This window comes from Plectropomus leopardus, chromosome 20 (genome assembly GCF_008729295.1).
Source record: "Plectropomus leopardus isolate mb chromosome 20, YSFRI_Pleo_2.0, whole genome shotgun sequence".
NCBI classification, from domain to species: domain Eukaryota; kingdom Metazoa; phylum Chordata; class Actinopteri; order Perciformes; family Serranidae; genus Plectropomus; species Plectropomus leopardus.
This window is the reverse complement of record NC_056482.1, coordinates 17032189-17050091: the sequence shown is the minus strand read 5'-3', so window position 1 is coordinate 17050091 and position 17903 is coordinate 17032189. Positions and strand designations below refer to the sequence as shown.

Sequence of the window (17903 nt, the reverse complement as noted above, 5' to 3'; positions counted from 1 at the left end):
GGGGCGTGTGTGCTCGTGGATGCGTGCGCGTGTGTTAGACATGCTGCCTTCAGTGTCTCCTCGTGAAATCCCAAATCAACACACACACACATACAGGCTTGTTCTCGTTCATGCTTGTCACGTTGAAAATAGCAGAGTACACTGTAAAAGCTGACATGTTGATCTTACTTGAAATAATCTTGGAAACCTTGAAAAACTCAAGACAGTAATTATTACTATTAATTACTATTAATCTTATTCTATGTTTATTTTATATCTCACTGACACAAAGTGAATAAAAAGAGACTTATTGATGAAAAAGACATAAAGAGACCTCAAAGAGGCACAAAATGACTACAAAGAGACACATATTAACCAAAAAAAATGAATAAAAAGACCTCAAAGAGACACAAAATGGCCTCATAAAGACACAAATTGGCTACAGTGAGACACAAAATGAAGTCAAAGAGAAAAATATTAACCAAAAATTCATAAAAAGACCTCAAAGAAATACAAAATGACTTTAAAGAGACTTTTATTAACTAAAAAGACATTTTAAAAATATCCCCTGAAAGAGACACATATTGACCAAAAAAAGATGCAAAATGACCTTTGAAAGATGCAAAAGCACACAAAGATGCAAAACAACCTCAAAGAGATGAAAAACCACCACATAGGCTATTTCTTGCTCCTATGTAGGAGTAGTAGTAGTAGTAGGCTGATACCTTATAATTGTCCATGTTTGTAACCTTCCTTCACTGACAGTGACACATGGCTAAATGCTCTAGAAAAGATTTGTGAGTGGACCTAAAGAAACTTTTACCCATAGAAAGCAAATATTAGCCAATATGGGAAACGTATGGTAGGATGTTAGATGAATACAAACATGGCAGCTGACACTGAACAGAGTGAAAATGACTGCCAGCAAACATAGTTAGGCTAAGTACTGCATTGGGACCCACTTAAATATAATTAGGCTATAATTGTATATTGATTTATCGATATAAAGATAGCCTCCACTCACATCATAACAACTAAAACATCAATGGAAATTCATATTTCTAAATGTAATCCTTCATGCCTTTATTCTAAACTCCAGCACATGTTTCTGAGAAGTCTTACAATCCAGATGTCACTGCTTCCCACAGCACCTGAAGGCAGCAGCGTGATAAACAGAGCAGGGTTACGTGTGACGTGATGACGTAGTAAAAGCGGCGTTAAATGACATTCGTTGTTCGTTTGAGCTGATAAAAAAATGGATAATCTTATTTCAGTGCTTCAAATGAGTTTACGTTTCGTCAGTCAATCATTTATTTATTTATTATCAGTTAAATAATCATTAAATAACTCCGATTGGCTATTTATTGCCTAATGAAGATAGTGGTTGAGGGAGAAAGTTGATGGTGTATATTTGCCTATTTAACAAGAGGTAGCAGGTGCAGTAAAATGATGCCACATCACATATTATGAGATGTATGATTGCACATCAAATAAAAAAAACATATAGCAAATAATCTCTTTCTATTGTTGTCCATTCTGCCTATTCATAACTATTATTCTTTTACAAACACAGGCCAAATGATGAATGGCAGCTGATGACAAGTTTGTTTGCATAAAGCTGAGAGACTAAACCAAACAACAGCCAACATTCAGTGACATGCGCAGAAACAAAAATCTTTATAGGTGGCCACCATCCATGACTGTAGCTGTTTCTGTCAGTTATCAAAATGGAATATAACTTGTGTAACTTGTGTAGCAGTATGTTAGTGAAAATAACATTAATCAAATAACAATAACGAATATGAAAGTACTTCCAGTGAATAATACATGATTGCCAGGAACTTCATACAGTCTGAACAGTATGAATGCACTTCCACTGTACTATCAAAAAATTTAAACGACACGTTTGCTCTTGTCTGCATCACTTCTGTCATTAATAACGATGTCACCTTGCACCTCATCATTTTTTCCAGTACAGTATGGTACAAAAGGTTTCAGAGTCTCCCTCATCTTCTCCTGGGGACAAAAGAACAAACGAGAGAGAGGAAGAGAGAGACCTCATTTAGTGTATTATCATAATTATTAAGAATAATTTTGCAAAATTATTGTTAACACTTTCCAAGTGATTTCCTTGTTTTTGGTTTTATTTGTCTTCCTTTTTTTCATTGCTGCTAATTCTCTTGTACTTTTTTTTATCATTAATTTGTTGGAAATTTTTGAGTCATTACTTCTCAGGTTGCTTATTGCCTTTTTTCCATGATTTTAAATTAAATTAAAGTTTCAAAGGGCAATGTAATGTGTAGAAAAGAAATCTATATCTGGTAGTATTAAAGTAAATATTAGCATTCAAATGCATATATTTATTATTAAATAATATTACATTGTTGGTGCTCTATACTTTATATAAAAAGCTCAAAATATAAAGATGATTGTTCTTACTGAGCTGATATGCTCCATAGCTGCTGAAACTGCAGAGTAATGTTAATCTATAGTGAAGTTAAAAAAAAGAAAAAAGTTTGATAATTGTGATTTCAAATTTATTGATGAGACTGCCTCAGCTCACAGTCAGAAACTAAACAGACAAGATGGGAAACAGAAACAGGAGCCATGTCATGCATTCTTTTGGCACTTTTTGACTTTTAGCGACAGATGAACTGAAACCTTCATAAACAGCAGAATTAAATAGCATGACAAATTATTGAAAAAAGAAAAGAAAGAATCTCCTACTTCTTGTCCACGTCCCTCTTCTCTGTGTGAACAGTCACATAAACAGTCCTGAGGTATACGGGTTGGCAAAGCCTCATACAGGCTTTAAAAAAAAAAAAAAAAGGTTGGATTAAGACTTAAAATGAACTCAGCAGCATCAGGAGCGGGTCCTCTGTACAAACATAAAATAAACAAACTGACATGAAAAGTGTTTTTCTCACACAAACATTAGCCCACATTAATGTACCACAAAAAGACAAAAATCATGCAATTAAATTATTAGTGAGAATGAAGTCAATATAAACAAACTGATTAAAGAGTAATGCTTCTTTCTGATTGTTGCATAAAGTGATTACATATAAGAATGCCCAGAATATGATTTAGTTAATAAAGTGTGAGAGACTAACAGACAATGTACAGAATTCAGTTGGCCTTTCCAGTTTACAAATTACCATTTTAGATGATGCAAAAATGTTGCTGTACTCAAGCAATTTCAATGAATGTAAAGAAATATTAAATTTCATTTCTTTTTAAAGGTCCAGCGTGTAGGATTTAGGGGCATCTATTTGCAGAAATCGGATCAAGTATTCATGATTATGTTTTCTTTAGTGTATAATCACTGAATATAAGAATTTTTGTGTTTTTGTTAGATTAGATTGAGCCATTTACTGTATATCTACCCACGAAACAGGTCTTCTTTCACAGAGTCTGCCATGTTGTTCTACAGTAGCTCAGAACAGACAAGACAAACCCTGGCTCTAGATTCGGCCTTTTGCATTTTTGCATTGGCCAACGTAGTTCTCCTACACATGTGGCACACGGGAGACGTTTCAGTTCAGCAACCTCACCACTAGATGCCACTAAATCCTACACACCAGACCTTTACACTACCCCTCCACACACCTTTTCCACCAAATTAGGTCTGGTTCATGTACCGGTTCCATTCAGGACGCTTTCACATGAACCTGCCTGAGCTTCCTCCAGGTTTTCGCAGAACTGTTGTAATCAAGGATGCATCAATAGCAGAAGGCATTGCAAAATGCACAAAGGACGCAAACAATAGTGGCAAAATTGCAAATCATATTGATAACCTTTAAACTTTTGTTTTGTTGTTACAGAATGATCAATCAAATATTAATGAGATAAATGCATGTTCTTCTTCTTCATTGTTCCTTCGTCCATCTTCACTTTCTAACCTGTTAACTACGACCCGCCCACTGATGTCATTGTGGTTCACACTTCAGGTCAAGAAAAAACCTGGGTTCCGGTTTCGGTTTCAGCGGTGGTCGGTTCTCAACTAATTTACTTTTGGTCGAAATATTCTGAATGGTTCAAAATTAGGAGCAAAACTGGGACAGGACCAGCTCTGTGTTGGTGGAAAAGGGGGAGTAGCATTACTCCTCACTTTAAATGGTGGCTATAAACACTGCATCATTACACAATGTAAAACGGGATGAGAAATGACTGCAACTGCTTATTGCAACAGACACAAAGAAATGATTCTGTCATAGACGATCATACTCGTGTTTCAAAGTGCATATCAGTCTGAGACTGCAGAACAACCTGTGACGCTGAATCTGGAACTCAACAAGAGTTACATGTAGACTTTCGTTGCAACAAAACCAGCTTTGGTAATTTTTGCAATGAAAAGATGAATTAGGATTTAACAATAACTGCCCAGTTATTTGTGGGCTAGAAAAAAGTAACTTAATTTCTTTCTTCCTTCTAAGAGTCATGGTATTATTGATACTACAGAGTTTTATTCTTAATTCCTTGCATGGTGACTTAGTAAAAACAGGGGGGTCCATCTGATAGCAACGGTGATTTAGCTGAGATGCTTTCTTGGGTATCATCACACACACTCACATATATACACACTCTATAGCAAAAAGGAAATGCACAACACACACACACACACACACACACACACACACACACACACACACACACACACATTTCATCAAATGGGTCAACCTAGCTAACTGCAATCGTTTTTGAAATTCCCTGAAGTTGCTTACTATTACAAAATAAAATAAACGTTCTAAATTGGCCCCAGCTCATCTCCCTCATCTGCTGATATTATTTTACTGAGAGGTTAAGGTAGCTAACTCCACCTACTGGTCATCACTGGATACTCAACAGTAGCTATTGAAGTGAAAAGGTGCACTCTACAATAAAACAAACTGCACTTCATGAAAACCTAGCTGAGTACATTTTCACCTTATCTATGTTTTCCTCTAAGGTGAGGTAATTTTAAATACTACGTCATTATCATCACAAACACCTTGAATGTGCCTACAATAGCAACACTACAGGCTAGGTGTGGGCAGCAACAGCCATCCTCACCCACAGTTTTTGCCCTTCAGCTACCAGTTGAAGTAAAAAGCCAGGATGAGACACTGCTTTACTCCTTTCCTCCATCGGTTGTAAACATGCAGGCTGGGTCATTTAGGGCTCCACGTAGGGCAGTGAGGGGCTCTGAGGCACGCACCATTCAGAAACTGATGAAAGATCAGTGCTAGGAACTTTGGCTGCTTGAAGATCAGCGGTGGTCAGGGGTCTGCGTCTGGTGCACTGTCAGAGTTTGTGGTTTGAGAGGAATCTGCTGAACACGGTTCAGTTCTGTCATTCTCTGCTGCCTTTGTGCAGAAATGCTGTTCCTGTGGTAGCTGTCTGAGGTCTTCTTCCTCCTTAAGAAGCGCCTCCTGTTTCTCCAAGACAAACTTCAAGGTGGGCCCTCTGGTTACACTGTCCTCCAGCTCCCCCTCCTCTGCCAGGCGGAGTTTGATGTTCATGCCAACAGGTTTTTCTGTCTTATCTGGACAATGAGGACAGCCAATGATATACAAAATTAGAAGAACAGAAATTAATTAAGATTTGACATTTGATGTAATTTTGTAACCTGTAGTTGCAGTTCTCTCAATGAATAATCCATACAAGTTTTATGCAAAAGGGGCAAAGCTACATTAGGCAGTGTAGGAAACGGAATGTGAAAAACAACCAATTTTTATAAAACTTATTTGTTTATGTTTCATTAAGGCTTAAAGTTACACATATTAAAGGATGAGATTGTTTGAGTGACAGGCTGTCCGCGAGGTGTCGCTACAGTCTATAAATCAGCTCCAACCACTCGTCCAAACACGGCCCCTTTTGGCTCCAAATAGCCAAGAAGGCAACGGCCAAAATGCTGAACTTGAGGCTCCAAAACAGGAAAGTTCAAACCAGTAGGTGAAGCCAGGCATAAAAAATTATAACTTACAAAAGCAGTACATGGACCAGATGACCACATAAAGAAATACATCATGTCTGTAACACTACAGGTCCCTTTTAAAGTTATTAAGTATTGAAAAACAGCCCAACACATTGTTGGTTTTGGTCTTTGGTTTGTGCTTTCAATAACAAAAACACAGAATATGACCATCTTTAGCCTTTAATCTCCCTCCTCCTGCTCCTCACCATGTCCCAGCTGCCTCTCTTTAGGCAGCAGCAGCACATCCACATTGTGATGTTCCTCGAGAGCAGCCGTGAGCACGGCACCCTCACGGTTGAACACGAAGACCAAAGGGAGGGTGATGTCGTCAGTGGAGTCGCCATCTCCAACCATCTGGAAGAGGGGAGTTTCCTCGCTATTGCTTCCCTCTCGGTGGTCTAAAAAAAGAGAATAAGGGAGAAATTTTTTCATTTCTCTAAGATTCAGTCATCAGCATTTGGCGATTCTAAACTTTGCGTATTGGGCTTTGAGATGGATGCAAGGAAAAAAGTGGTTTCAGCTCTTCTGGTGATTGTTCTCACCTATAAAGATGACTCCTATGGCTCCTGCCTCCTGCAGATGACGAGCCTTCACAGCGAACATGCAGTCACCTCGCAGTGATAGAGCGATATGTCCTTTGAGCTCCATTGCGTTATCTATTGGCCCACACGCAGTGTAGGGGGAGGCTTTCACTATGCTGCCCTTCACCTGCAGCACAAGAGTTTGAGTGTGTTATTGTGCGGAGATAAAGAGAAGTGCAGGTAAAACAAAACAGGTAACATTTTGCATTTAAGATTTTTGATCAAGTTTATATCATTAAACAACTGTTAAAGCTACACAACTTGTTTAGAGCTGTGGTGTCTATATCATATTAATGTCACATAGGAAGCTTACCCCGTGCTCCTGCTTGGTGAGGTCCATCCCAAACTTGGCAGGTCCCGCTGTGAGGACTGTCCTACCCAGAAACGGTGGGGATATGAGCTGAACTACATGAGGCACCACCTCCTCCTCCTCTGACATGTGGCTCACCTCTGCCACAAGTTTTACCCGGTACACTCCTTTATGCTCCTAAAGGGATTAATGTTTAGAAGAGTAAGATATGCATGTCATTTGAATTAATTGTTTTCCCTTAATGAAAAGTGTGGTGTTTTAGTTAAGAACAGGAAGTTGTATGAAAATATTATGCTATTATTAGTTCAATTTTCTCATGGTTTATCAGGAAATTTGTGGACATTGTTATATTGTTTATTATAGTAACCTACATTCAAGGTTTTTAATTTTTTTTTTTTTTACCTTGACCCAGTTTTCACTCAGTTAACATTGCTCTTAACTCAATAATTATAGACTATTTAAAAATGCAAAATGAAATTGGTAATCCATTCACTGGCACTGAATTATTTCCTTTTCCCCTCTCTGTTGGTGATGATACCAGAGGGGGCATATTTACTGCTTAAGTAAATACAAAAATGAGTGTAGCATGGCTGATAAGAAGATGAAGAAATTTGTTTAAAAAAGCACTGTCATTTGATTAACGCAGCTTATAATTTTCTAATCCATGTTGCTCAACACCCTGTTAGTTTCACAGTTTGAAAGATATAATTGGTTCAACAGCAGGTTATATAACCTGCTTTGACAGCTCCATTGAAGCATGTTCACAGCATAAAAGTTTATGGTTTAGTAGCTTGTTTGAGTGCATCACTGGAGCCAAATGGACAATGAAAGGTCTTAAATCAGAAACTCAAAACATGGTTTGCATGCTTGCAATTAAAGAAAGTTAAATGTTTGTTTTTATACCGTTGTTTATCTGCTACGATTCCAGATATCTTGCAGCCACTACTGCTAGAGGAAATCACAAAAATATCTAAATAATGTTGGTGATATTTCTGAGCCATTTTACCCTTACCTATAGTGAGTTTAACTTACAAGAACAGGGTTTTCAACAAGTACATATAGCACATTTATGTATATGCATGTATAGATGCACAATGATGTCTCTAAATAATTACCAATCTGCCTGCAACCGCACAATGTAAAAGATCTTTTCATTAATATATCTACTCTTAAATATCTACACCTACAACTGCTCATTTAAAAGCTAATTTATGATTTTTAAGAGAAACATCTTGCATTGTATAATGCCACAACAACATGCTAATGTTGGGGCGTAGTTACAAACCGATTACTCGCCTAGATTTTGGAGGTCTAGAATGGCAGAACTGTATGTTATGAGATGATTGCAAAGTGATTCAAATACCTTACGACTTCCCATGTCTCCTGCCATGACCTCATTCAGTGGAGTGAGAGAAATGCCCATGCTTTTTAAGAACTCTACTGGCTCCATCCCATTATCATGGAGTGGTAGTTCAATTTCCCTGTAAAGTACAAACAAGTTAAAACACAAGGTAATCACAGGTTTCACTGCCGATTTCACTCTAAATTCCAACACTGGACACACCTGACAGGTAAGGGGTGGAAGGCTCGTCCCACCCCGGTGAGGTACTTGTAGCTGTCCCGGATGGTTTTGGCAAATGAGGGGTTGTTGGGGAACAACGTCTCTATGCTGGGGCAGGAGTGTGTGAACAGATCTTCTTCTTGAGAAACAGAAACAGTCTCCTGAAACACAGGACCAACAGTTAAACACACAACATTTTTAGTTCCAACACTCATATGTCAATTCACCTATTACAGGGGACCTATTATGCTTTTCCTCATCTTCTGTCATATGTTAGTGTCAGATGTTTATAATAATGTGGCCAAATGTTCAAATAATGAGGTAAACGTATGTGAAAGTAAGCAATACCCTCAGGCTTCAGACTGTTCTTAATACTGTTTCCACCTTTTTTCCTACTTTTAAGACAGACTGACATCAGCTTGTGACGGATTTCTTTATATGGTCATTTGCCCCATGCACGCTACTGCATGTTTACATTGCATACACTGCTACCTGTAGCAGGTTTAGGTGATTTTATTGTTAGGGGTTTTTCATGGTAGAAAGTGCCGCTAGTTATTTCCTGGCTGATATGATGTGCAGAGACAGCCAGATGTGAATGACTCGGAAACCCAAACCAGTCAGAGCAGACTGGGCTTTTTCAGGAGGGACACTTTGAAGAGACAGGCGCTAAAATGAAGCTTTTCAGACAGAGAGTGAGCACTGGTGTTTAAACGCAGACCGCATGAAGAAAATAAAGTGCTTCATGAATATTAAAGCATGTAAACATGTCCTAGTAGAAACCAAAAATAAAAGCCTGAACCTGACAATGAGCATAAGAGGTCCCCTCTAAAGAGTCAGTCAAGGCTTCATAATGTAATAACACACAGAATGTCGATATGTCCCTTTCTTACACAAAAATATACTTTATTACACCATTTGTGATGAAATATGAGCTCTCACCGTATTGTTGCCTTGACAGGGCGGCTGGGTGGTGGAGAGAGATACGGGGAGAAGGTGAGCCTCTGTGGTGAATATGTAGTCGTCAACATCGATGGGCAGCTGGCTCTTCTCCGAAAACATCAGGTACAGGTATTTAAACATCTCAGCCAGAAAGAACGAGTCCATCCTACACACACATAAAGAGAAATAACAGAAACAAAACATTCACCAGAAATATTTTGAGGTTCAATTACAATTATTTCATCAACTAAAGGGCTTCACCAGAGCACACCTAATGTTGCTCTTTCATACGAAACACATCAGTGTACACATGTGTAATGGCATTTGTATACCGGTCTTCATGTGTCCCAGTGCGAACATCTTGCACAGCCGCGAACCCGCAAGGCACCCTGGCGTAGGCATTGAGCTTTTCCACGATGGACTGTCCCACTCTGAGGTAGTAGGGGTCGCCAGTGGCCTGGAATGATAAAAATCTAAATCAACCACAGGTCTAACATTTAACATTCAGTGTACCAAAAATGCTTTATGGGGTTTTTTTGAGTTATTTTAGTTTGTCTTTGACACTATCCAGGTTTTTCACCTTATAGAGGTAGTAGGTGCTTTCTGCAAACTCTGGTCTCAGTAGGTGTTGGCCCCAGTGAACTCTAAACTCTGTAGTGAAAGCCTGCAGGGAGATATAAGAAATAAAGAAAACAAAAGATGTTAAGTGCACTGGCTCCTTTGGGAAATATGGTATTTATAAAAAAGAACAGATTTAATTAAGAATAGGCAAAGTATGATTAGCCACAAACAAAATCCATTCACTATTTCTTGACTTGGTCAATGTCATGATTTTTTCATGCCATTATCTATAACATAATATTGCATAACATATCTCAAATTAAGATTATTTGCTACAGTTGTCACGAACCTATTTTTTGATATAAGATTTTATCCATATTACCCACCCCTATTTAGTGTTATCTTGTTTATATATGCTTACTATATGTCAATAAATACAGAGAAAGAACAGATTTTTTTTTTTTTTTTACCTCCGGGAGGAACTTGTGCTGTTTGGTTACTTGGTAAAGCATTTCATGAGTCTCAATAGCTGGTTTTAAATCTCCTCTCAGGACCTGTGTGAAAAAAAATGTCACTCCATAGAAATGTGTGCAACATTTTTGTATGCCTTCTATTGTGTCTTAATGGCAGTAAATGTGATACTAAACTAAGGATCTCTGACCTGTAAGCCAGGGAAGAATGCCAGGAGAGAATCCATCCAGCTGCGCACGCTCACAGTGGGGTTGTGCATGTGCACATTGAGCAGCAGGGGAGGCTGACTGATGTACTTCATAATGGCACTGTAGTGCTGTTACAAACACACATCATGACACATAAATTACCAAACACTGAGAAATGGCTTCAACACACAATGACATTATGAACTAAATGGTCAGTAGTGAGCCAATTATGTGGCAACAGGTAGCTCAATGCAGCAGGCGACAAACGCTTGGATAGAGATTTCTACGTGGGCGTGCAGTGATGGACGACTTACAATGTTGAACCTCTCCAGGAACACATTGTCTCCTAGAAGAATGTAGGCCTTCATCAAATATTCATAGTATGAGTCGATACCAGCACCAACTCCACTGTCTGCAAACACATAAATGAGAAGATAACTTCAAAATGGTTCAAATATAGAGCGGAGATAGGTGTGATTAATCAACTAGTTGATTTAACATTGCTACCCTGACAAGTCAGAACCAGAAATACTCATCAATTAAGCTTTCCTTTTTTTTCTCTTGTTTTATGTACCGAGTTGTTGTTATGTTTGGTAGTAAAATGTACAATGTTCATGATGCACGGTGCAATATGACATACATTTCAGTATTTAACACACAATTTGTTTAATGAAAAATGTAAATTAAGGATTTTAAATGGCTCTTACGACACACTCAATATTTTTCTGGACAGTAATTAACCTTATAGATTAAAATGTGCTCAATTTGGATTATTTTCTGAGTATTTTCTTACCTTTAGACTCTTCAAGTGGTCTAAGTTTGAATGTCTGTTTAAACTTGGAAAAACTGGGAAAATTAATCCTTAGTTACAACCCCTTGGATGGAGCTATGGAATATTTATATGTTTTATGTGTATTTCTTAATTATCAGTGTTTGTGGTTCTCATTTTCAAAATTTTGACTCACCCCTCCTGACCCATTCTTCATTATGGATATTGATGACTGTCCCCACCAAGTCACTTCCCCTCTGTCTCCTCTGCCAGAGGACATCCAGAGCCTTCCTTGCATGTTCCTGTAAAACAATAATAAATATAACATATTTTTAAAAATTCTGGTAAAACACAGTAACCTATTCATATATGATGTTATCTTTCAACTACTGGTATCAGTTATAGCTATAGCTAGCTATAATTTCCAAGAAAACAACTGAACTCTACTCTTATATCACTCATTTTCAATTAAGGGTGTATTTAAAAAACTACAAATATTTACAAAAGGTTGATCTCTAGTGAGGCAGAGGGAAGTAATACCTCAAACACAGACTCTCCTGACAGTCTGCTGAGGGCAGCAAACTCCAGGATCATTGTTCCAGCACACGCTGTGCAAGTATCTGATTCAGTGCCTGTACGTGAAAGTGGGTTGAGGACTCCATACCGCAGATTCACCTGGAAAACCAAAAAATAAAACATTAATCTTGTCTCTTATTGTGGTACATTTTGTCTACTTTAGGCCCTTGAAATAAACTCAGCTCAAATTATTTCTGGTTACTTTTAAAATGGTGGTACAGGTAAATGAAGGGGTACTTTGGAGTATTGCAGAGGGTACTAGAAGATTTTATCAAATGTAAACTTAAAACATATTATTTCATGCATAATTCCTGAAACATTTATAGTAAAATAAGAAAAATAAAAAAATGAAATTAAATTCCATAAGCAGTCATTAACTGCTATAAACAGTCAACTGCTGCAACAAATGTTCACTGTGTGTTTCCACTAAAACTACTTGGCTGAAAGAATATTTTATAAAGGCTTTATTGCTGGAAATAAGTTTAAGAACCACTGACTAAATTCACTGTCAATGCAGTGAGTCAAATTTCAAGGCCATCTGTGGTAAGATCTGACAATAGTATGTCTGCTCCATCTGCATGTTATACATCTAAAATAAGAACTGTGATATTTAACAATAAAATAAGAAATACCTTAGGATAGGGAAGGCCACTTGTGGTGTTAAAGGCAGGCAGTAATCGATGGCCCAGCTCTTTGGCCATGTGTAGGAGCTCATCACGATACCACTGCATCCTCTCTCCACGCTGCCTAAGCAGATCGGCCATCACATGGGCTCCCAAAAGCCCTCTGGGAAAAATTAAATGGAGGAAGAAAAGGAAGACAAATTAAACAGAAAGGTTGAAGTGGATAGGTTGAGATCCTTTATACAGCACGAAATTTCTGCGTAATAATAGTAATCAAATACTAATTCTACATCCAGAAGAGCATAACAGTATAAATGTAGCATGCAAAAGTAAATAAATCATGACATACCCTAAAACTCTAATGTTGGTCTCAAACACAGACACCACCACATCATTGTCCAGGCGCACGTCTGTCACAGCCTTCCTCACTGCGTCCTCAAACTCATCAAGCTTGTTTAACACCTGCTCACACACAGACAGGAACAAATAAATCCACTGCCAACAAGAGGGAAAAAGCCTGAAAACAAAAGCATGGTGAGAACTCAAAACAAAAGCTGACTTTTATGCTTCTAAACAGAAGATGTACTCACCACCAGGGTATCAAGGGTGTCAATCAGTGTGAGAGAAAACCTGCAGGAGAGGTGGAAGATATGTTATGATGAGATGCACAGTACAGTGGAGCTGGTGTCCCACTTTTCCACTGATCCAGTTTCATTTTAATGAGCCACAGACTGTTAAATGGGAAATCTGTTAAATTTGCAGTGAAATTACATTATGCAACATAATAATAATAGTAATTGATGTATTATACTGCAAGTCCATGATTTATTGCCTTCTTGTGCATTTAATTGACTTAAATAGCACCTAATTCATGTATTCCTGTGAAAGTAGGGCATCTACTCCGTGTCAAATTTAATCTGTTTGAAAGAGAATAATGTTATATAAAGAAATTACCCCTTGTCTTCTCAGAAGATTAAAAAAATGGAAATCCAAAGTAGTTTTTCAGGTCAAGTTGAAAGCATTTTATTGCTCAACTTGCTGCTTTATTTAACAGTATCACGTTTCATTGACTGTGACAAAAAAAACACAAAGATGCTACACATTACTCTTAATGAGAAATTTAGATTAGGATGTCTTACGTTACCTAAGTGTTAATTAAAATATTTTTCATTCATTCAATTTCATTATAATTAAAGTTGGAAGAAATTTTAGACATTATACAGGTGTTTTTTTTCTTCTTTTACTCCCTATTTCTGCCTTTAACATTCTCAGTGAAGAGTGAATCTTGATAACTGGCAAAGGATAGTATGGAGGCAGACTTAATAAACTGCAGCACATAGCACTCCAAGCCATTTACCGTACATAATACACATTTTACAGTGTGCATATAGCATATAACTAATGGATTAAAAATACCTGTCTTGTTTGTTTAAGGTAATTTAACTAAACTTACTTTCCCAAGGAGTCATCTATGTCCCCTCTATTGGGCTCCTGACCACGGACTCTCCCCTTGCAGCTCAGAGGCATCAGCTCATCTGCTGGATAGGCATATTTCTGCAACACAAACAATAGTAACAGTTTTCAGGCTTAATTTAACAGACTACAGAAAAATGTGTCATTAACGAAAGATGGCTGGAGGGTTGAAAATTCTCTAGGAGGGAAAATAAACTAGCAGCCTAAAACTAAATACTTGTAGAGATGCTGCCTATTACATTAAAAACTCTTAACCACTTGATGAGTCTAGACCTGATCATCTTGACTGACTCCTAGATGACATCTCTGTCATTACTGACAAAAGTTGAATCAACACTATTAAGAACACCATGAATCAAATAACAGCAGAAGCTGGCATCTGTTTTACTAGACTGACACTGCAGCTGCAAAAAAATACTGTCTACCTTCTGCACAACCCCACTAAATGAAACGTTTCCGTAAGGAGGAGTGTGCAAGACCAAAGGGGATTTAATGGCATCTAATAGTGAAGACTGCAGATTGCAACTAGCTGAAACTTCTAGTGTAGAATTACTCCAGTGTTCATTGTTCAGGAGGTTTTTAATGGTAACCGAATCAAATGTTCTCTCCAAATCAAACAGACCATGTGATTTAAAACAGTAAAAACACTGAATAAGGGGGAACCTCTAGCTCAACAGATAGAGTGTGTGTGCCACATATAGGTTTAATCCACTTTTATATATAGATATAAAGGGCTGACTCTAAGGTTATGAAAACACAACAATTCATATTTTTAGGTGATCTGAAATGAATAAAAACAGCTATAAATATATTATATATTTTCTGCAAACAAATGCTGTTTAAATCCTACACACTGGATTTTTAACTGAATTACCCTGATGAAGGCCAAATGCTGAAACACATTAGTCTAACAATGAAGTTATTCTTTATGCTACAAGCTGGAGTTTTAACCTCTAAAACAGGGATACTCAACTTGCTTTGCTTGGGGGGCACTTTTGCAAAATGACAGGAGGCCAGGGGCCAGATGCAGCCGCCCTATACATGTTTCTAGAATTTTAGGAGGTTTCTAGGATTTTAGAACATTTATAGGATTTACCAATTTTCTAGGATTTAGGACATGATCTCTCATATTGTAAAACATTTTGAGGGTTTTAAGAAAACAAAAACAATTCCCAGTTTGTTTTTTTTAATTATTGTGACTTAGAACATGGTTGGGGAGCCACCCGGCACCCTATCGGGGGCCAGATTTGACCCGCAGGCCTTAAGTTGAATATGATTGCTCTAAATCATTATCCACATACCATTATACAATTACAGTGATTAAAATGATTGCTTAAAAGTGAACACCTTACCATGTAACTGCCATAAGCGTGATCAAACATTTCAAGAATTTGGTCCCTGCAAAAAAAAAAGTGAAAATATAACATATTTAACATCAAATGAGAAAATGAACACTGTAATACTGCAGAGACTTCCACACTGCTACTCATTCATACACACATTTAAACACTGTTATATATGTCTGTATCGCCATCCCTCACCTGATAACAGTCTTCTCCTCTGCTGTCATGCTCTGGCTCTCTTGACATTTCACCCAGCCAAGCAAACTGGTGATCAGCAGCGCCTTCAGCAACATCCCAGCGCCCGATGTGTGGACCAGCTCCCAGCATAGTTTATTTCCTGTTTTCCCCATCTCGTCTGGCTTCAGGTTTAATATGAGCAAACAAACTCCTGTTCTTTGTCCAACGCCCGCACAAAGTCAAACAGTCCAGCAGGCACAGCTGTCCTCCTTCAAAGCCCCGGTAGTCATCCTCATTTCGGCAGCTGTGGACAAACGTTAGCTACCTCCCAGCTCCATTTCCATATATCCACTGTTCTGTAGCTGATCCAGTATTGTGACCACCACCACATGCCCTCAGTGCACTTCAGCTGACCGTATCCATGTAAACAATAGAGGCAGCTAGCTACAGCTGAGCCTCGATAAACAATGACTGTTGACCTTTTCCTGGAAAGAAAAAAACAGACTGACCACGGAACACTGAATATTTAGAGAGAGCCCGACAAGGACTTACAACACACTTCTTGTTAAATTAAGAAATGTAAAAATAAAAATATTAAGAAAATATTTACCAAATTGATTGCTAACGCTTGCTAGCCGCCACAGTGCTGGGAGGATCCCTGTTACTAGCCAGCTAACATGTTGCTAGTTAGCCGTCAGCAATGCTAGTTAGCTAACTAGCTTAACAGCTAAATTAAAAAGGAAGCTAGGTCGACACATCATCTTAGTCTCAAGATAAGTGGATAACTTGAATTGTAAACGGACTGTCATATAGTTAAATGTTAAAAAGAGGATGACACGTCGCCAAGTATCACTACGGTCATACAGTAGCCTGACGTCGAGTACCGAGCTACCGAGCTGTCAAAGAGCGGCTGTTAAACCACCGGCTGCTGGGGCCACAGGGGGATGTTTGCCCTGAGTTTAATATTTCAGGCATGATTTACTCCCACGTAGACTAACGTGAAGTCTCTCCTTCTGCAAGTCCCACTCTTCAAGTGGTTATATATGGCTGTAGCAAGTTTAAAGTGGATTTATACTCAGAGGTGCCGTCTGACAATATAATGGACGTAGGATAATTGTCCAGGCACAGGGAAAGGTTCCCTGGCACGTTTTACGCAGGGCATATTTTCCAAATATCACCGTACGACATACGTCACAAGGTAGGCGGAGTCAAGAAGGACGTATTCGCGTAAATCATAACGTTATTTTATGTAAACATAAATATATACAAAATTAATAAATAGCGCGCGCACACACACACACACACACACACCTATATTTAATAAAATTAAAAGTCTTAGAACATGTCATCATATCTTATTACATCTTATTTATCTTATTCTTCCATGTACATATCCACACTATATTTGACTAAATGGGTACATTTATTGAATATTAATTTGTGTTTTCAACAAGAAAACACTGAACCAGAAAACATGTTGATACCAATGAGAAGTATCTAGGCAGCATCACAATCCACAAATCTTCATGTAACATTTTGAAGGTTTTCTGGTCCCCGCATCTGTAGTTACTACAATTTGCCACAAGATGTTGCAACTGTCCCTCTGCCTCTTTGGTGTGATTTTAGGCTTAGCCTGTATATAATAAAAATAAGACTAAGAAATAAAAGTAAAAAGTATAAGTAAAAATTGAGGTTTGTTAGCCTACACTTAGAGTAGGCTTAAGTTTTTACAACAGTGGAGCTCAAATAGGCCTATAAAAGATGTAAAAAAAAAAAACAATCCAAAGGATCACAATAATTCTAGTTTTGCCACAGTATGTTAAATAGAGCTATCTATGAAATTTGCTTACAGGCTACTAGCCTTTAATTAATTGCATACTTTGAAAATAGTCACTAATTTGATGTTGTTTGTTGATTAAGGGGCCAGCTTAGTTCAACTAAATGACCTAGACTGACTGAGGCAGGCCTGCATGTAGATCAAAAACTCCCCCAAATTAAGTTACTTCCCTGATGAAATAGAGATGAGGCAGATTAAAAACAAATATTTGTTTTCCTGTGTCTCAACTTCCTTCCTCGTTCTCTCTGACTCATGTCCTTAGCCCCTGCCCTGAGCGCAAACATGACTTTGGACTCACTGTAAGTGATTAAAGAGCTTGCTGGGTTATTAGTGAAATCTAATGGCTTCTAAGGTTTGAGAAATACCTTCTGTAACAGTGACACAGAAAACTCTACTCCACTTATTATCTGAATGCTGCCTTCATGTTCAATTCATCTGGATTGATTTTGATCATGTTTTCGATATGTTATGAGGCTATAAGATTAATTTACACAGAAGAAATTATATTTTTTATTATGTAAGAAAATGATCTGGACATAAGTTATGTCCTTATCTTAAT

The 17903-nt window shown here is 37.9% G+C and overlaps 1 protein-coding gene across 2 annotated transcripts; it reads right to left on the bottom strand.

Annotated features, from left to right (window-relative positions):
• Window positions 1–2494: 2494 nt before the first annotated feature.
• si:ch211-282j22.3 (ER degradation-enhancing alpha-mannosidase-like protein 3) lies at window positions 2495–16676 on the bottom strand. Of its 2 annotated transcripts, XM_042509274.1 has the most exons (21): window positions 16118–16676; window positions 15529–15992; window positions 15340–15385; window positions 13968–14068; window positions 13105–13144; window positions 12864–12976; window positions 12524–12677; window positions 11856–11990; window positions 11512–11617; window positions 10861–10958; window positions 10549–10674; window positions 10358–10441; window positions 9907–9990; window positions 9659–9783; window positions 9327–9492; window positions 8391–8548; window positions 8190–8307; window positions 6830–7003; window positions 6478–6643; window positions 6142–6333; window positions 2495–5503 (listed from the first exon to the last, which is right to left on the bottom strand). In XM_042509274.1, the coding sequence occupies exons 2-21, from the start codon at window positions 15678–15680 to the stop codon at window positions 5238–5240; spliced, it is 2604 nt and encodes an 867-aa protein (XP_042365208.1). In that variant the 5' UTR covers window positions 15681–15992; window positions 16118–16676; the 3' UTR covers window positions 2495–5237. The 2 variants fall into 2 exon arrangements, with proteins under 2 accessions (XP_042365208.1, XP_042365207.1); XM_042509273.1 differs by having other exon boundaries at window positions 15529–16676.
• Window positions 16677–17903: the final 1227 nt, after the last annotated feature.